Raw genomic sequence first — 21,526 nt, 5'->3', positions numbered from 1 at the left:
CTTTAATTTTTATCAAATTAATACAGGTACATAATTTTTAAAGTCAGAACCAAAAGGTCTATTATGAATAAAAGCAGTTTTAAGCTTTACCCCTCAACCATTCTTGATTTGTGTAGGTGTTTTCTTTGGCACTTACCTATTTATTTCTAAATATGCGTATGCTGCTATTCTTTGATATCTTAATTTCAGATTACCAACTTCCCATCATGGCAGAGGAAGTCTTAATTCTCCCATATCTACCTCTCCTACTACCCCTTTGTCCCCAATTCCCTAACAGTCATTTCATATGATTTTTCGTTCATTTGTTTGAAAATATCTTCTTTTCCGTGTTTTCCCCCTCTTTCATTGTTTGTTTGTTTCTGGAATTCTTATCTACCATTACTGGCCCTCCTAGGTTGATCTTAACTTTTTCTTCCAAATTTTCTATTTGTCTTTTGGTCTTTTTTTTTTTTCTTTCTTAAAGTTTTTCTCAGCTTTGTCTTCTAATGTTTATCTTGAAATTTAAAATTTTTGGATATCTAATTTCCAAAGGTTCTTTCTTGTTCGTTGCCCCCTTTTTTCTTCCCATATTATTTATGGATAAATTATCTTGTCAAAAATTTCAGCATTTTTTTTTTTTTTTGGTCCATGCACTCATTGTATAGCTCTACCGCATACTCTTTTTCTGTTTGTTTCTTTTACTCTCTTTCAAGTTGCAGACTTCCCTCAAAATCCTGGTGATGTCTGGCTGTGTCTGTTCAGTGTTCTAAAACACTGACTTTGAGAGCTAAGCGTGAGGCCTGTCTCCTGGGAGCCTTCTGTTGGATATTAGATGGCAGGAAGATCTTTGCACTTTAGGGAGCTCTCCTTCCATAGCTATAGCCAGTCATCTCTGTTCTGGTCATTCGGTGTCTCCTGAGATAAATCCTCCAGTCTCCCATATTAGATGGAGAATGGGACCAGGATCAAACCAATCAGTATGCAGACTTTCATTTTATTGCCTTTTAGCCTTGCACCTTCTTGTTTCTCCAACTGTGTCTGCCATCCCAGAGTCTGGAGCCTCTCAGTTCCAATTAGAAGAGGCTTTTGGAGTCATTTCATCTAATTCTAATTCTCCTTTTACAGATAAGGAGAATAAAGCTCAAAAAATTTATCTGTCCAAAGTAATAACTGTTAATAAATGGAGAACGGGAGACTTGAATCTGGGCTCCTGCTTACAACCAATGCTCTAGTCAGCTGAAAAACTGCTTCCAAAAATGTCAGAAATGACTCAAGACTTTTCTTTCCAGCTTCCTGGAAATCCTGGCAGACTTTTAGGAGGTGTGTCATGACAGCTAAAAGCTGCAGTAGAACTGAAATAAAATGAGTCCCACACCTGATCCCATCAGAAGAATGATAAGACTGGTCAGGAACACAGGCAAATTTTGAAAGTGAGCTGGTTAGTTTCCAGATGACACAATGGAATTACCACCACTGTTATGTTAAACTTCAAAATTTGATGGGTGAAAAAAACTTGACAGCCCTATCTTCATGAAGTATTATCCTATCAAAGTGTCTCCTTGGGCTGGAGTAGAAGTGACCTATTTCAACACAGCTGTCTCCTAAATGGTGCTCCATGGGAAAAAATGCATTACTTGAGAAAAGGAATTCCATAATTAAGAAAGTATGGTCAATGCTTTACAGAAATCTACACTGGTATCTTTAACACAGGACTTTTTAAAACCTTTAATATGCATTGTGGAATGGCATACGTGCCATGCCATGTACCATCCGCCCAGTGGACTTTCGCACAAAATCCCTTTTTTTTTCCAACTCCTAGGACTAGTGTTCAATGAAGACACTTTGGGAAATACAATTTGACCTCAATATTATATTTGTGAAAGTCCTGCTATGGAATATTTTGGGTAAGAACACAAAATTATTTGCTTCAACATTAATTACAAAAGGATAGAAGTTATCCCATAATTTAAAATACACATGATGAGTCAAGTTTATATGTTTAAAAGTAACTGTTTATCATTTACAGTGGCATTACTAAGAAGACAGTTCACTCTCTGGGGGCCTGGTGGCTCAGTCAGTGAAGTGTATGTCACTGGATTTCAGGTCAGTCATGATCTCATGACGACACCGACAGCGTGAAGCCTGCTTGGGATTCTCTCTCTCTCCCTTTCTCTCTCTCTCTCTCTCTCTCTCTCTCTCTCTTTCTGCTCCTCCTCTGCGTACACACGCACTCTCTCTCTCAAAATAAATCAATAAACTTAAAAAAAAAAAGAAAAGAAAAGAAAAGACAGTTTACTCTCAACAAACAAATGGTCTGTGCGGTAATGGTGAGAGACAAAAGCACTAACCCATATTATCATTAAACATTTAAAATGAGGTTTTCTCCTCGACACATACTATTCAGCCTGGAAGTGGGTCTGGCAGTGGTGGACTGAAGCGAAGCTGGCAGGGTCTCTGATTTGATCGTTACATTGGTGACCGCACCATCCATCCTCTCCGGCTCACACAGGCCTGGCAACTGGGCTGCCTTCTCCAGTGTGGGTAGTAACTGATCAAACTGGTCAAGGTCAGCTGTAAACTAAGAACGGAAACCAAAGTTAGAGAAAATATATCCTATACTTTACCTGAATCAATGTAGAAAAAAAGGTGCTCCTGGGGCGCCTGAGTGGCTCAGTTGGTTGAGTGTCCGACTTCGGCTCAGGTCATGATCTCGCAGCCAGTGAGTTCGAGCCCCGTGTCGGGCTCTGTGCTGACAGCTCAGAGCCTGGAGCCTGTTTCAGATTCTGTGTCTCCCTTTCTCTCTGACCCTCCCCCGTTCATACTCTCTCTGTCTCAAAAATAAATAAACGTTAAAAAAAAATTTTTTTTTAAAAAAGAAAAAAAGGTGCTCCCTTATACTCTGTGAGTTAAGTGTGACTATGAGGGAAAGAAAGAAGAAATAATCAGGAAGATTGGGGCCTCACTGAAATTATGTGAGCTACTAGAAAAAATGTGGATGCTTATGATATTAATATAGTGTAAGATATAAGATAATATACACATAATATGTGTCTACTATATTTGGGTACAAAATTTACGCACAGGAAAAAGATTGGACTGCAAAGAAGTATCAAAAGTACTGTGTTAGCTGACCATGGATGATTTTTGCTGTCATATTTTTTTTAAATCTTGTAAAATGACTTACTATATGATGGAATGAAAAATAAATTCACACTGATGTAACTTTATAATTTGAAATAGTTTGGGAAATATCTTAATAAATAGCACATCAGCTTCAAAGATCCTAAGAAGGCCACTTCCACTTGAGGATTTAATAAAATAAGAAACATATATTCTAGGAGCTCCTGGGTAGCTCAGTCAGTTAAGCATCTGACTTTGGCTCAGGTCATGATCTCACAGTTCTTGAGTTTGAGCCCTACAATGGGCTCTGTGCTGACAGCTTAGAGCCTGGAGCCTGCTTCGGATTCTGTTGTCTCCCTCTCTCTCTGCCCCTCCCCCACTCACACTCTGTGTGTCTCTCTCTCAAAAATAAACAAACATTAAAAAAATAAATTAATTAAAAAAAAACCCCAGAAACATATCTTCTAGACTAGACAGGGTATCCCTACATCTGTATGAGGTTATACATAGGAGGAAACTGACCTTTATTTCCCAGTATTATTCTATTAGGATTACTTTGAGATAATTCATCAACATAAAACAGGGTTTCACTATGTAATACAACTAAAATTTATATTTTCAGACTGCATAAATAGAATTATATACATGCATTTTTTTAAATGTCTGACATCTTCCACTTAACATTACATTTCTGATTCAGAGATCTTGTCACATGTAGCAGCAGTTATTTGGTTTTCACTGCTGAAAACAAACCCATTGTACGAACATACCACACTATATATCCATCTTACTCTGATGGATTTATGGGTATTTTCAGTCTGGGGCTAATACAAATAAAACTACTATGAACATTTTTGCACATGTATTTTGTTACACATGTGCAAAAAGTACTAATTATAAAGGAAAAGACTGGCAAATTGGACTACATTAAAATGAAGAACTTCAATTCATCAAAAGTACCATTAAAAGAAAGAAAAGGCAAGTCAAAGCATGGAGAAGTTTGCAAATATATAACCAACAAAGGACTCATCCAAAAAAATGTAAAGAACTCTTATAAGTCAATTAGAAAAAGACAACATATTGGGAAAATGGGCAAGCCACTTGAATAGGCAATTTACAAAAGAAGATATCCAAAGGATCAATAAACGTTTATTAAGGAAATGCCAATTAAAACTATGAAGTACCACTACCACAGACCCCAGAATGTCTAAAATTTAAAAGACTGACAATACCAACTATCAGCAAGGACATGGAACAACTAGAAGGAATTCTTTGTACACACTAGGAAAACTGGCACTATCTACTAAAGATGAATATACATGTATCTTATAATCTTGCAATTCCACTCTTAGTATAAACTCAGCAGAAATGCACGTACATGTAAACTAAAACAGATGTACCAGGATTGTACAGTTAATTTTACAGAGTGAGAGTTTTAATATAGTTATTATTTAAAGCTGTTTTTCAGCTTAAAAAACAAAGTATTAATTTACTTGTACCAAGAAACATGAAGGATAGCCTCATCCTCAAAGAGCACAATGAAGAATTAACCACAATAGTGTTATTGCAAATGGTACAGAGACAAGACGGAGCACTATGAATGCAGAGGAAAGAAATGTCTAACGAGAACTAGAGGGGGAGGCTTTATAGAGATGATGTCTGAACTGGTCTGTGAAGGATGAGGAGAAGTTCAGCAGACATAGAAAGGAGAGCAAGGCAGAAGATGCTTAGAAGAGACATGGCTTATCCCAGGAATGGCAAGGACTTCCATGTGCCTAGAATGCAGTATGTCTGAGGGAAGAGAGAGATCTCTGTGAGACAAAGGTAGAATATAAAGTCAGCTCAAGAAATGAAAGACCTATGCACACTAAGTGTGAATCTTGTTTCACAACGGAGAGTCTCATTAATAAGCTGCTTTGTAACTGTATTTCCAGCTATCTCATACTTGTCTATATTCCATCTAAATAAGTTGTTAGCTCCTAGGGCGAAGAGACCATATTTTCAGTTTTTCTTAAATTCCTCCCGAGTCCACGCAACTATTCAATAAATGAAGCTGGCTGTTAATTTCACTCCACCCCCACTTCAGCCTAAACATAGAGGTTTCTAATTCATAACAATTTATGCAAAGATTTATTTGTGTTCACTTCTGTGTCAGGGCCTGTTATGTACCCTACTTCCCAGAATACTCGAAGTCCCTCTTCTGATAAGGGCTGAAGGCTGAGAAGAAAAAGAGCCTCAGAAAACGCTTCAAAGGAAATTGAATAGCAAAGCAAGCCAGACGAGACAGTCTTGTCCACCGCCTCACACTTCTCTCCCATTTCACTTACCTCGGAGCTTCCCAAACTTAGCTATACATCAGAGTTCCTGGTGAGCTCCTTTAAAATACCGACTTCTGGGTTCTATTTTCAGAGTTGGATTCAACAGGTCGGGTTGGGAGGAGGGGGCAGGAAAGGTATGCTCAAAAATCTCCAAAGTTGTGAACTAATTTTATAGAAAGAAGAAAACATCTACTTGCTTAGAACGCCACATTAAAACTGTAGCCCTCCGAAGTTCCAACGAGAACTTTTGAGGGCATCCTGTGATTTTTTCAACCATTGATACTAATCTTTTTTTTTTTTTTTAATTTTTTTTTCAACGTTTATTTATTTTTGGGACAGAGAGAGACAGAGCATGAACGGGGGAGGGGCAGAGAGAGAGGGAGACACAGAATCGGAAACAGGCTCCAGGCTCTGAGCCATCAGCCCAGAGCCCGACGCGGGGCTCGAACTCACGGACCGCGAGATCGTGACCTGGCTGAAGTCGGACGCTTAACCGACTGCGCCACCCAGGCGCCCCGATACTAATCTTTTAATATATGCTCAGTGGGTAGGACAAAACACAGCCTGAATCCAAATCTGGTTTATGGCTGGAGGAAAACAAATGAAAAGGGAAAAATAACTATGCACGTTCATTCTCTAAAGCAAGGAATTACCTACCTGGCTCTGGGACTCCAGTTTAATTTCCTCAGGAGCAGGTTTGGTCATTGGGGTTGGGTTTGTGTTACAAGGATCCATCTGTTCTTTCTTTTCCACTTTCACCTTCACATCATCCAGGCTCAGGTTTGGAGTTGATCTTATATCTTTCTCATCTTTATCTAAAAGATATCGTAGGAGCTGATGGTCTTTTGATTCTTTTTTCTTTGAAGCATCCAGTTCTAGTTTTACGCTCGAGTTCCCTTGTACCTGTCCAGTCACTGACACAGAAGTAGACGCACTGTCCTTTTTATCAGGTTCGACAGATAAAGTGGTGATATCCGAGGGGCTGCCCTCCTGTAAGAGCCTGTGCAGAATCTTGTGCCGCTCTGTCAGTGAGCTATGAGAGGAGGGGCAAGAGCCGCTCGAAGAGTTAGCAGAGGCCGAGCCGGAAGTGCCTGAGCAAGACAGTACCTCTTTGCAACTTGTGTCTATATCGGCATGCCGTAACTGCTGCTCTGCTGTTGTTGTCAGAAGCTGCACTAGTTTGTGACTGGTTTGGGAGTATTTATTGTCTCCATCTGAGAGTCTGTCATTGTTATGCAGAAGCCCGGAATCCAGAGGTTTGCCATCACTAGAGCTGTTGTCGGACTGAATCATTTCATTTAAAATGGATGCAATCTCTTTGTTATCTTTGGACTCGGCTTTTGTGGGCTGTATATTTAATCTGCTAGGTGAATTCTGCGAGCTCATCTGCCTGAGGACTGGAGAACTGGCAGAGAAGCCAACAGAGTTATTGGGTCCTTCATTCATACTCTGTAAAGATGTTACTGGGATGTTTGAATAAGATCGGTTACTATTATTACAGGTACTACCTGTCATGCCAACGGGAGAGCTTAATGTTGGAATATTAGGAGGAAATGAATTGTTTGGCATCCTGGGCCTTGTTGCCAATCCAGAACTAACTTGTCTCCTTGGAGACATGAACTGTGCGAGAGATATTCCTGTACCTTCCATAGGAGAATTATTGAGGTTTAAGGAGGGGTTAGTGCTCTGGGAACTGGCCTGTCCCTGGTTTAAGGCAACACTGGCTACAATCTGATTTCCAGGTGAGCATCCAAAACTCCCTTGGCTGTTGCTAGAGTTACTATGACTGCTGCTATGGAGGTCTGAGCTCTGTTGGCGGTTTACTCTGGGGGATACCATGTTGTTGCTGGATGGTGGCAATGTGGATGAACGAGCCACACCATGAGCCGGAGAGATACTAGAATTGACGGACGGGTTTACTCGGGAAATTGACATTCCAGAATTAGTGTCATCTTGAGGAGAAAGACCACTGTGTTCCCTAGGAGGAGAAAAGACATTATTCAAACATCTCCACTGGTTTCCATTAAAATATTTTTATGATGCATATTATAAACCAAGACCATTAACCTCATTAATACTGCAAGCCATCAAGAAAAGAGCTTCTGTATCACCTTAAACTAAAGAGAAACAGTGGACTATTAGTACTATTGTGAAATATTAGCACCACTTAATGGGAAATGGTGCTCAAGGTTCCATAAATTTGATAATGGTTTCAGTTATAGGAAAAACAAATCTTTCTTAGCCTTGGAAAAAATCCAATATAGGTACTTTTAAACTTTTCAAAATGTAATATAAATACTTAACATTACAATAATATTTTTGGTTGAGAAACTTCCCACACCTCTGTTTATGAAGTCTTTATTCATGACTCCCTTGTTACAGCTTTTAAGTATTTCAACTCCAAAGAGGAAGACTGGGTAAGGAAAATACTGTGTCACTGATGTAAAAATTAAAAAGGGTGATATGCAGACATAGCAGACGTTTTGAAAGAGAAATCACAATATGAAAAAAAGAACTGTGCTAATTCCACTCACAAGAATAAATTAAACTAAAATTAGAAAAAAACAGAATACTGAATTCAGATTTTCATCGAGCTCTTTACTCAAATCCATAATTATGACAACAGATTTGTGACTGGTATTACCATGTTCCAATAAGCAAATATATCAGATGAGGAAAAGATGAAGTGAGGGGAAATGTCTTTGTTTTTGTTTAATGCTACATTTTAAATAGTTACAAATGTAGGGTTTTGAATAATTCATAGGATAAAAGAATGGTTCCATGAATTTACCATATATACCAATGTAAAATGTATTTAGAGAGGGGAACAAATTAGAGGCAATGACACTCGAAAATCTCAAGTTGATAGTTTAATGACTTGTAGTTCCAGAAACTGTCAACTTGAACTCAGGAGCCATCGAGTCTGCACTAACGAAAATATAACACTTTTAAAAATAAAAATAACAATAGTAACAAACTCTGAAAGCTTTTATAAGACCAAAGTTCACACGTGGAATGTTGGATATTTTTAGCCACTTTTTTGGTTTTTACCCCCAAGACACATATTTTCAGCCTAACCTTCCCTGTGTCCCTTTTTAAACAAAACAAAACAAAACAAAAAACAAAAACAAAAACAACAAAAAGTAAGGCTACTGTTACGCGACAAAACTATAAAACCCAGTATGGATATACTGATTATATACTCATCACGCTAGTTTTAATTTAGAATTTTTGTTTTCTAGCCATTAAAGAGTATAAAAAATTTCTTCTCTGAGATATGTGAACTGACTTATATCATATGAAGCTCTCCAAATAAGTAGTACCTGTCGATGATATGAATTCCCATGATGAAAGGTTGCATGTCTGGACTTTGAGGGTAGCAAAGCTTACACTTGGTGTGGGCGCTAAGCATTGTCCCATCATTCAATATGAATCTATAGGATGGGCTGGACGCAGTGCCACGGGTCATCACTGTTTCAAACGAAAGAAAAACCTAGTTAAAATTCTGACACTTGCACTTCGGGTGGAGGAGAGTTACCATGCCTTCCTTCTACCTCGAACCTCATTTTAAATGCCCTCCCAACCGCTGCCTGCTCAGTCAAAATAAAGAATACTTCAGACAAAGCAGAGATCTGAGCGGGGGGAAAAAGATTCTGGTTGAAATAGACCACTTAATGACAAGTTTTCATTTAGTACTACTTGAACGAGTGCCTCTTCACAGAAGTTAAAATTATGAAGAAACTTCAAACCAGGCAAAAAAAGTCAACCTTAATTTTTCTCCATAATGGGACAGCTCTTCAAATTACCAGGAAGTAATTAAAACACCAGGAAGTAACCTTCTCTCCTTTCCCTTTCAGTATTACCTCAAACAAGTTTTTTTCTTTTTTTCCTTCCCTTTGCTGGCTGATTATTTAATGACAGCTTTACTGAGATGTAATTCATATACCATGAAATTCACCCTCTCTCTGTTTTTATTAGTATGCAGAGTCACTTAACTGAAATTCAAATGTAATTTTTCACTCAGGAATGTAAATCACTGACAAATTACTGTATTCACATATATGTATTGTTTTTGATGTTTGAATTTAGTGTAGTAAGCAAATCAAGATAAAGCCAATGGTTACTAATATAAAAAACAAAAACTAGGTTAAGGCAGTCAAATTACTACATAAACAACATGATCTGCTTTTGTCTTAAAGCTTTATTAATAGCAGACAAATTCTAGCCATATTGGTAAGTGTTTATTAAATATGTAAAGGCTATATCAGACTACTAAGTAAGAAAATGTCATAGGTATTTTAGCAATATAATAAAATTCTATTTTAAGAAAGATTTAGTAGGTAGATTCAGCTATACCAAGGTTAAAAACCATATTCACTGAAAAACAAGAATTACTACCACAAATGACTATTACAATTTAGCCTGCAATAAATGTTAGTCCTATTCTTCAAAGACATTTCAGAAAGCCCTTCTATTACATTTTAAAGACATGTTAAAAAGACTTAAAATGACCAATCACTAAATATTTTTTGAAGCTACATATTACTTTAAGTAAAGAGAAGACATACTCTCTTTTATTGCTTTGGGTATACTTTACATACTGAAGCGGGCATAATCTGTTGTAAATCTATACCATACACAAATCAAACTAAGTACCAAAATTAGGATATAAACTTAATTGAAAGGATTAAGATTTATGTCCAACCAACCACATTCCTTACCCATTTGGCAATTTCGGCCAAATCACTGGTACATTTACCAAATATAACATTCAGAGAAATTTACTACTTAATGAAATAACATCTAATGAAAGACAGTCTTAAAGGAAATGAGTAATTTTTGTATAAGGATACAAATAAATGTTTGGTGTACCTAAATCCCAAACTGTTAAATCTTTACCAATATGTTTTGGAAAATATATCTACAACAAAAAGTAGCATTTTAAAATAAATTATTAACTTGGGATAATGATAAAGCTATAGCTATGTAAAGGGCCAAGCAAGATACATTTCATGTTATTTTGCTTATGCCATTTGGTCTATTTCTTCATCATTGTTTATTGACCTTAGGATCTCCCCATTCTGCTGGAAAACACTGGCTCTTCACTATTGAGCTGAACTGTCCGATATGGTATCCACCAGCCACATGTGGCTATTTAAATTTAAAATTAAATAAAATTTTAAATTCAGCTCCTCAGTCACACTAGCCACATTTCAACTACTTAATAGCTACATGGGGCTAGTGTCTCCCATACTGGACAATACGGCTATGTACAATCTGACTACCACTTACATTTCCAATCTTATTTTTCATTGCTTCCTAAACATTTCTTCTATATCTCTTTATTTTTTATTAATATATTTATTTATTTTTCAATTTACATCCAAGTTAGTTAGCATATAGTGCAACAATAATTTCAGGAATAGAATCCAGTGACTCATCCCCTACATATATCACCCAGTGCTCATCCCAGCAAGGGTCCTCCTTAATGCCCCTTGCCCATTAAGCCCATCCCCCCACCCACAGCCCCTCCAGCAACCCTCAGTTTGTTCTCTATATTTAAGAGTCTCTTATGTTTTGTCCCCCTTCCGGTTTTTATATTATTTTTGCTTCCCTTCCCTTATATTCATCTGTTTTCTACCTTACATTCCATATGAGTGAAGTCACTTTTGTATCTCTTTAAATAAGAGGCAGATAACTTCAGACATTTATTTTTCTTCATCAGCTAAAATAAACATAAGGGCTAGTTCTGTGTCCCATTCTTGTTTTCCACTCTCCTTGAATTGTGCACAATGCTTTGCATATAAAATCACCCAGTAAGTACTTGCTGATTGACCCTCAACTTGAATCTCATCTAAACAGACTAATAATGACTTGTGATCAACTACTATAACTTTTCTTTAAAGGATAGATTTTAAATCTTAGCTGATAAGATAAATGCTTATATCTCAGTTTATGTTCTTGCTCTTACATGACTCTGGACTTAATTTTTATAATGAAAATTAATGGAGAGAAATTTCTTGATTTGTTGGTAAGCTGTATAAAGTGAGAAAGAACTAGAAACTCAGACCAGCATGGGAACACTAAGATCTTTAATGTGGATTACAGAAACATGATTGGTCCTTTGGTAACTAGGCTGCCTTAACTTGTAGGATTATATCTATCTAAACTAGTAAAAATTCCAAAATTGGGGAACCCTTCTTAACTTCATTCAAGGAAATCACTACACTTAAAAATTTCAAGTTAGATTATTTATTTTGGATGGTAGTGTGTGGAAAAAAGACAGCACACATAATTCACACAGTCACTCTTTGAAAAGAAACAAAGGTAATATTAAATAGAGTAAAGCTTTAATTATTAGAACTTAATTAAGACTATCCAGTTAACTAAAATTCTTCTGGTGCTCAACTGTTCAGACAGAAAGGTAAACAGGACAGTAATATGGTTCAATGAAAAGAATAAGAGCCTAGAAGTCAGATTTAGACTTGAACTCTGACTTTGTCATTTACAAGTTTAGGACTTCATAATGCAAATTAACCTTCGCCCATTATCACTAAAACGGAGCCGGTAATGTTGTGAGATAATATCTCATATGGAGCCTAGTACATAGCAGGTACTGAATGAATATTTCCTGAATAAACACCAAAGAAAAAACAAACACAAAGTACATACATCCTGAGTCATACACATTCAACCAATCCCTAGATACCATTCACACCAATAGCTTCAATCCTATATAATGATCATTCATATTTTGAATTAAGACATGATTTTACAGCTTTACAGAGCTGGCTGGATAAACATTTGCTCTGCACACCAAATTTTCACTTTAAATGGGTTTCAAGGTTTACGACTGGACAAAACTATTTGGAATGTCATTTTGATCATAGCTCCTGGCCTTGTTTTCCAGTCTAGGTCTGCCAGGTATATAGCTAGCTACTATTGTAATTCCTGACTACTGTGTCCATTTCTACAATTTTTAGAACACTTAGTGTGAAGGGATACCATTGATGTGGCATTATTGACACCCCCGAAATTCTTCTAGGAACCTTTAAAATAACAACTGTTTTCATCCCCCCTCCAGAATAGGCCTCAACAGAGCTATGAAGCAAAGGAAACCATTCCCTCTGGCCATAGTAGCTGTAAAACTAGAGCTATTTGGGTTTGTGACTCCACCAATCTAGTGCCGAGATCACCTCAAGGAGCATGTATGGGTAGGTATAAAATGTGTGGCAGAGCACTACAGGTCAATGCTGGGAGAGATTTTTTTCCTTTTGGTATTTCTCTAGATATGTGCAGGAAGAATGCAATTTAAAAAACTGTTATTAAGGTAAAGAAAAAAAATTACCCCTCGATGCTCTAAGATATTCAATCACCAATGAGCAAACCCTATTCAGTATATCAAAATTTCTAAAAAAGAAAAATAAATTCATATTTTAAATACTTTCAACAAGCCTAACAAAAAAAGATTTTCAGTTAACTCTGTGATAAGGACCATGGAATTAACCACATTACACAAGTCTCAGAGAACATCCTGGTTAATCATTCATATGGGTGCTTATGTTTTACAGCAATGCTTCCAAACTTCTTGATACGATAAACTCCTTCCAATTGTCTCGTGATTTTTTAAATTAAAATAACTTTATTTTGTGATTATAACATTAATAGAGAAATGAGCAGAGTAAGATAAAGTCATTTGTAATCCCATCACTCAGAGATAACCACTGTTCACATTTTGTAAGCCTTCTAGAATTGGATAAACAAACATACAGAAGTGAGTCCTACTATATATGCTGTGCTTTCATAGCCTACTTTTCAATATAACAATATATCATGGACATCTTCAAAGCCAAGAAATGATGATCCATTACATCACTGATAATAAATAAGCAGTTCTTTAATAAAACTTTCCTAGGTTATCTAGACCAACACTCCCCATGAATGCTACTCTCCCTAAATGCTGATAGATGTGCTACAGGAAGAAGTATTCTGAGGAAAAATAAGTCTGGATAACAAAATTAAACAGGTACCTTTAAGGTGGAACCTCCCAGAAACTTAAATACCTTAATTATGTCTTATGAATCCCCAAGAGTGGGGGACTGAAACATTCCCCAAACTGAATTCAGCACGAAACATAATTTCTCAGTTATAGCTATTAATGTCTTGTGGAATGTAGGTTTACGTTTTCCAAACTTCTCTGTAAGAAAACATCTTAGACTATACACCCTGATTCAGTAGTGTGGGTGGAGTCCAGAAATCTGGTTTAACAACTTCCCTCAATGAATCTTATCAAGGACCTCTGGGATGCATTTAACCCAAACCTTTCTTGAAAGGAATGGTTCTCAATTGAACCAAATCTGGAAAACCTTTTCAAACCATAAACACCTACAAGGACCTAGTTTAAAAAGTACCTCAGGTGATTGTGATCCCCATTTCTCCCTAATCTAAGTGGAGAACCACTGCGTAATCTAGTTCATGCTGAATGCTCCCACATATTCTTTGACTGAAATGTGTGTGTGTGTTTACAAATTTGATTCTAGAAAATAAAATGGTAAACCCCCTTTAAAAACAGTCCATGAGCAGGTGGGTGCCTGGGTGGCTCAAGTCAGTTGAGCGTTTGACTTTGGCTCAGGTCATGATCTGATGGTTCATGGGTTCGAGCCCTGCACTGGGCTCTGGGTTGACAGCTCGGAGCCCGGAGCCTGCTTTGGATTCTGTGTCTCCATCTCTGTCTGCCTCTCCCCTGTTTGTGCTCTGTCTCTCAAAAATGAATAAATGTTAAAAAAAATTTTTTTAAAGTCCATGCACTATCTCTGTCAAAAGCAGCTGAAAAACTACGCTAAGAACTAATTTAAAGTTTAATGCATATTATCATTTTCTACCAGCCACTACCTTCAAAGAGTAAGTTAATGGGCAGAAAAAAACACATGGAAGGCAAATTTTTCTTGCCTAAATATCAATCACTATGGAATTGTATAAACTTTTAACTTTTTAAAAGTGTCACACAAAATCAAGTTTCACACAGTGGCATAATTTCACTCTTTCACACTGTCCTTAGGTAAATAGGGAGCAAATGCAAATATACACCTCTTCTGACTCTGGACAGACCTCAAACTTGATGTACTTAAATAAGCACGGCCTTGGGAGTTTAAGAGACCTGGGCCCTCACAGATTTTCATTCAGCGGGTCAACATCTTTAACAGATGATCCCCATGTGAGGGTTTCACGGATCGTTTTCTTACCAGGTTATATAATCTGAGTACGAAATATCAGAAGAAGATGTGTTCAGTCCATGAACACTGGCAAATTGTCCAGAATCTCCAAAACACTATATAATCAGAGTCATGTGAACTCTGGACAACAGTGCTGAGAAAAATACAAGTTATCTCTGTTGAGGAATGTTTTCTTCCCAAAAGAAGTGGAAGAAAAGGACATGAAGAAATGACTAATGGGGAAAAGGTGCTGAATTATATTTCTTTACATTTTACTCTAAATTGTTTTACTTCATATGTGAATGACAGTTACTTGTTACACTTTAATCAATCTGCTTTATAGAGGATTCTTAATGGTTTAGAAACACATAAACTGTGGTTCAGTTACATCTACAGGGAACCTAGTCATTTAGACAATGAGATCATAATCTGGACCTGCAGAAGTATATATAAATTATATATAAATTATATATATATATATATAAATTATAGGCAAATAAAATTAAATCTTTCAGTTAAAGTCTTGGAAGTCACAACTTAAAAGTTAAGGCAAAAACTTAAGAGTATCATATACTTCAGCATTTTAGGCAGTGAATGGAGATAGTGCTCTGAGACTCAAACTTATGCAAAACTCAAGTGCCATTCTTGGTAGAGAGAGTCACAAAGTTTGCAACCAGTAAATGGCATCATAGTTGCTTACTTCAATAGTTTCCAAACCTGACTGCACTTCAGAATTGCCTGGGGACTTGAAAAAAAATATAGATTCTTGGGGCGCCTGGGTGGCTCAGTCGGTTAAGCATCCGACTCTTGGTTCGGCTCAGCTCACAGTCTCATGGTTTGTGAGTTCGAGCCCCATATCGGGCTCCATGCTGACAGTGCAGAGCCTGCTTGGGATTCTCTCCTGCTCTCTCTATCCCTCCCCCACTCACTTGCTCTGTTTCTCTCTCAAAAATAAATAAATAAACTTAAAAACATTAAAAAAAAATACAGACTCTTGGTTTTATCCACTGAAATACCATCTTTGGGGAAGGTATCAGTCTAGTAAAAGTCCCACTGGAGAACTATTAGTCTCCAGGAAGTTGTCCCAACAGTAACCAGACTAGTGAGATTCATACAGATGGGTTCCTGAAAAAAACAAAAAAAAAACAAGCTGCTTCCTCTCCATGTATCATCTGGAAGCAGCTGACCTACAATGTAATGAATGGCAAATCATCTATAAAGTTAGGAAACCTATTATGGGGAAATATTAAAATTAAGAAGGGTGATAGAATAATGAAAATATTTTTACACTGCCGTTTAGGAAGAGCCATACGAAGAGTCTCTTTGCAAAGAAACTATTAGAGAATAGAGAATAAATTATACTGGGAACACAGTATTAGGCTACCATAATTCTGTGATATTTTAAAAGTGTATCAAAACCCTCACCTCTGAAATTCTATGAACTTTCTCAAATAATTTTCCCTATGTTTCCTGTAATACTGTTAAGTTCCTTAAGGGCAAGGAATATACTTGTTTTATCTCCCATAGTACTATGACACAGCATCTATACAATTATTAATTTCATATGACATATTTTAACTTGAAACTTCAACAGGAGTCAGGTGATACAGGAACCATAACAGTAACGAAGTCAACATGTATAATTCGGATTTCTATATTAATTAGAAGCCCTTTCACATGTCTCTTCTGCTGGGAATGATCTTCAAAAGCCAGATGAAATGATCACTTTCTCTCTGCAGCCATCCCTGATTCTCCAAGTCAGAATTAATTTTTTTCTTCTTTGGTTATACCTCTAGACATAAGGCCATGTCACACTGATCTTTAAAGTTGTCATATGTTGTCCTAATATATTTTGAGCTCCTTGAGGGCAAAACCCTGCTTATTCGTCATCACTGTATCCCTGCCATCTGAAATAGTGTTCTATGTATGTGAAGAACTTGATACATGTCTGCTGAATGAATGAATGAATGAATGAGTGAGTGACCACCACATGATATCCTCTTCTTTAAAATGTGCATCCCAAATTCAGGATCCACTCATGAATTACTTTGCTTACCCATTTCTTCCTTTCCTAAAACTGATTATTGCAAAAACTGTAATTTGGAGAAAATACTTATCAAGCCATAAGTTCTACATAAATTACTTGACATGAATAAAAAGCAAGGTTAATGAAAGTAATTAAGAGAGAAAAAACTTTACCTTCTTGAAACAGTTGTCTGGCATAAGATGGTTCTCTGCCCTGAGGTTGGAAAAAAGCATAAATGCACTTCCTCACTAAATCTTCCCAGCCAGTTCTGCCAGCAGCTCTCAGGGAACTGGTATCAATAGAGATGATTTTGCCTACATGAAGAACCAAAGTTTACACTTGTGATAGCTTCTTGATATAAGTCATCCATATTTCAAAATTAACAACTACATCTAAGAAATGTGCTGCCGCTCCTAAATGTTTAATGGACAAAAACATTAATAAACTATTGATTTTTGTTACATATGATAATGGAGTATATCACTTACATGACAATAAAAAATTGTTTTGGCCTCTAAAATTCCATTCCAGTCAAGCATTAAAGTCAAACTACAAAGGCCTGAAGGTGCAGAGGCTAATATAGGTCCAACTCCTCATACTTGCTCTTTGGATCCTACTCTAATATATCCTAACAACTGGAACACTTATTGGGGAAGGAGAGGCAGAGATGAAATATATTATTTTGGTTTAAATTAATTTCCATTAACTAAGTGAAGAGAGTACGAGAAAGTAGGCAAGACCTTCCTTTTCTACCTCGTCTTGGGCATTTGAGAGTAAACAAAGACTGAAGGCAATAAAAGTTACATCAGAAAAAGATATGTCAGAACCTAAGATTTGTAAGACATTCTGCACAAAGAACATATGCTTTATAAAAATGTAGTGGTGATTTGCTATTGTCATCCTATTTGAACAAATTTCCTAGATGGCTGTGGAAGAATTCAGGTAAATTATTCCTTGGTTAACCAGGGACCAATTGTTTCAGTTTGGGATTGTTCAGATCTGTTTTATTTCTTGATGCAACCTGATATTAACACAAAATAATACAGGTTATACACACACACACACACACACACACATGCACAATTAGATTAATAACATAAAAACCTGCAAACCCACCATCCAACTTCAGAACTTGAACATCAGCTATACGATCCCATCATGTGTGTACTCCTCACTTGCCCCAACCCTGTTTTTACATTCTCCTGTCAAGGGACATCTAAATTGTACCCCCCCCCCTTTTTTTTTTTTTTTACAATCGGTGCTTCTGTGAACATCATCTACATTTTCCATGGTGCATGTGTGTGAGAGTTTCTCTAGGGTATATACGTAGGAACAAAACTGTTGAGTCACAGGTTATGTGAACGTTCAACTTCATAATATTAAATTGTTTTCTAGGAACTTACATAGAAGTTACTGTTAATCCAACATCCTCTCCATCACTTGGGGTACTGTCAGTCTTTATTTTTTACAATTAGTAGGTGAAAAATGTTTATGCTCTAAATTTGTACCTCCCAATGAATAAGGTTGAGTATTTTTCATGTTTCCTCTTCTGTGAATGTCCGATTTGTCTTTTCCTTATCTTTCCTCTTCTCACAATCAACTCAAATCTATTGTACTATTTGTGTGTTCTCATTTTAACTAATCCCTTCTATATACATTTCACTTGGTTTGTTTGGAAATAAACGTATTAAGCCTCTTTAAGTGAGAGTCTTGAATCTGATATATCTGAGTCTGTCTGATAAGGCTGTCACCCAAGTCTTGGCATAAATGTAAATGGTAGAAATTTCAACTTAAATAAGAAAATTTTGTTATTTAAGAATAGTTTGGGCAAAGCCTGATAAACCCCTGATTGCAACTATAGACAATTCTGGATTTTTTAAGAATTGTAATTATTTAATCTTTTGCCTCTTATTACATCAGAGGTCAAGAGTTGGTTGTAGCAGAAAATCAACTGTTATGTGATCTTCACAAGCAACAATGCTTCTAACAGGCAATGACTAAGGGAGAGGTGTGTGTGTGTGTGTGCGCGCGTGCGCGTTCATGTCAGTACTAACCACAAAGAGCAAGAGTCTACAACTGCAGGACTGGAAGGGAGAAAGTGATTCAATTATTAGCAATGGTAACAAATGATTAGGTAATACAGAGACTATCTTAGAAGAGAATCATGAATAGGTTGATTTAGAGTACCTCTGCTTGCTGGAGGAAAGTTTAACCAACCAGTCAACCAATCAGACAAACCAGTAAGCCCCTGTTCAACATTTCCTGGTAGAAGACTTCTTTTTTTAAGGGACATGAACCACCCCATGGAGAGTTAAAACTACTACTAAAATTTAAGGAATTAAATATCTAATATTTATTATAGCTAGTTTATTATTGTTTTAAATCTAAATCAATTTGATCATATAATAAAACGTTAGTTTTACATTTTAAGAACACTTTATTTCTTTGGTACCTTTTTATTTCCTTCTATTTACATTTCCTCTGGCATCTTTTATGTAATAAGTGCATACAGTACAGTAATGTCCTTTTACTAGTGCTTTGGTGGAAAGCAATGCAACAGAAATGAAGGGTCCTATATTAGGGCCTAAGGATATCTGTTCTCAACAATTAGCTGTATGGTTCTGGAAAAGGCACCATTCCATCATTTGTAAAATGGGTAGGCTAAAGTCTGTGATCCCTGAGGTTCCCTGTAGGTTTATAATTATTTTATGATTCGGAGTTCAATTTTTAAACTTTTATGTATTTATTTTTAAATCAGGTATATCTAAGATAGTAATGCTGGGTCCTTGGCCAGAAACAAAACTACCAGTCACAACAGTGTTCCTATGGGATAATACAGTCTTCTTTTAAAACAATTAATGATTCAATTTGTAGAAATTCAATATAAGGAAAAGCTGAAATATATTGTTCCTAAATTATCCTCATAATTTTTAAGCATCCTTCATCTTCCACATTTATCCTGTAGCCTAACCATCATCCTTTCCAGCAAGCTCTTATTCTGCTATCTCACCAGCCCTTACTTGGTTTTACTGACACAAAAGACCAGTTATATTTGTCAGAGGACCCTATTTTTCCTCCATGCCTTAGTGGTTTTAGTTTTCAATAAAGGTTATCAAATTTTTCCAGAGCTGTTCATTGGTAGAAAATGGAAAAGGACAGGTAGATGGCAGACTCAAAAAGGGAACGAAGAAAGTTACGGTTAAGTGATAATTACTACGCTCAAATTCTGTATCTCCAAGTCCTAGATATTCTCTTTACTGTATTCTATTATTTGTGCTAATTTATCCCCATGTACTCTTTAGTTAGAGCAGCTGGGAGCTTATCTTTAAAAACACAAGAATAAGGACACCACAACAGGAATACTTGATTTCTGGGACTAAAACATTAATAAGTATTGTAACAAATATTAATAAATTTATAAAAATGGTAAAGGTCAAAAAGTACATTAAAACCAAATTTTCACAAAGAATAAAATTCAGTAGAAATGACTGTTTAAACCTTGGCCTGCTTAAAAAAAAAAAAAAATCTATCTGTAGTATCTTATCCCTATTTTAAAATATCCCTATTTTAAAGTGAGAGAGGCAAGTGATACACACCTAACTCTGATGTAAAAGTATGAAACTTGGTGTGTTCAAAGTGAAGATTACATAACATATGGAAAATTCTATGTAAAATTGTAAAGAACAACAACAGATTGTTTTTGCCAAAGATCAAATCTGAAGCAGGCCTTTTCAAAAAGGGCCTTACTTTCTGGAAGTCCTACCATTACTTACTCTGGGCTCTGCTGCCCTTCTTTCAGCTCGTCTGACACGCCTGTCTGTTTCCTGAGGGCCATCACAGCTCTCCTCCCTCAATCAGGAGTCCTCACCCCGCACCATGACCCCTCCTCGCCACCCCCTCCACCCTGTGCAGAGTTTGCACCACCTCATCCTTTGGAGCTCAGGGCTCCGTATCAGCTCCTCAGACAGGCACTGGTTAACCAGCTAATTTAAAAACAGGTTCTCCCTGTTCGCTTCCCTTTTACCATCTCACACCTTTTCCATCATAAAATGCACCACAATTTGTAATTACGTTATTGATTTTTGGCTCAGCCTTGTATACCAGAGCAGTCACACATAGTGACAGGCACTTCTAGGCACTCGATCAGTATGTGCTGAATACATTTAAAGAAAAAGAAGAAGGGAAAAAGAAATAGCTATATACATTTAAGCATAATTTTAAAGCCACCATTTATAAATAAATATATTTACATCTACATTGCCAAGTTTCTTTAAAAATTTTATTCCATGATTATGAAAAGTAATTTATAACCAAAACAATATGTTAATAGTTATAATATTCCCCCCAGCACCCTGCTCATGACAATGATTTTAGCATCTAAAATGCACAAGATCAATGGGGCATCTGACTGACTTGGTCGATGCAGCATGGGACTCTTGATCTTGAGGTTATGAGTTCGAGCTCCACATTGGGTATGGACTTTGCTGAAAAGTAAAATCTTAAAAAAATAAAAAAATAAAATTAAAATAAAATGCACAAGATCAGGACTATCATTTAAAGTATTTTTTGTATAAGACTGGTGAACAGAAGCTGAATGGCAGAGAACAGACGAACACAAAATTTTGGATGTAATTCTAAACTTTGCAGTTAGTACCTGTAGTATCTTGCTTGGTCATAAAGGATTCTACACCGGTAATAGCTGGAGGCCGAGGTAATCGCCGTGCAATACAAATCAAACATGACTGGAAATCTGCCCAAAACAAGAAGGGGAAGTTGAAGAAAGGAGGGCAGAAAACAGTTCACATCTATCATTTGCCACTAATGGTTTTTATAAAAACAACATGTTGCGGGATCTGACACAATATCGGAGC

The 21,526-nt window shown here is 36.6% G+C and overlaps 1 protein-coding gene across 4 annotated transcripts in view; it reads right to left on the bottom strand.

The window, feature by feature from the left end:
* Nucleotides 1-21,526, bottom strand: part of NCOA1 (nuclear receptor coactivator 1) — a 105,208-nt gene that overhangs the window by 43,871 nt on the left and 39,811 nt on the right. For all 4 annotated transcript variants that reach the window (XM_086700112.1, XM_086700113.1, XM_086700114.1 and 1 more), the window contains exons 7-11: nt 21,310-21,405; nt 16,829-16,969; nt 8,741-8,888; nt 6,075-7,395; nt 2,377-2,557 (exon numbers count right to left, since the gene is read on the bottom strand). In XM_086700112.1, the coding sequence (XP_086556238.1) occupies nt 2,377-2,557; nt 6,075-7,395; nt 8,741-8,888; nt 16,829-16,969; nt 21,310-21,405 (1,887 nt within the window). The remainder of the gene's footprint in view (nt 1-2,376; nt 2,558-6,074; nt 7,396-8,740; nt 8,889-16,828; nt 16,970-21,309; nt 21,406-21,526) is intronic.

This window comes from Puma concolor, chromosome A3 (genome assembly GCF_028749965.1).
Source record: "Puma concolor isolate L17-30 chromosome A3, mPumCon1.1.hap2, whole genome shotgun sequence".
Classification (NCBI taxonomy): domain Eukaryota; kingdom Metazoa; phylum Chordata; class Mammalia; order Carnivora; family Felidae; genus Puma; species Puma concolor.
The sequence above is the reverse complement of the archived record's forward strand: the minus strand, read 5'-3'. Positions and strand labels throughout refer to the sequence as shown.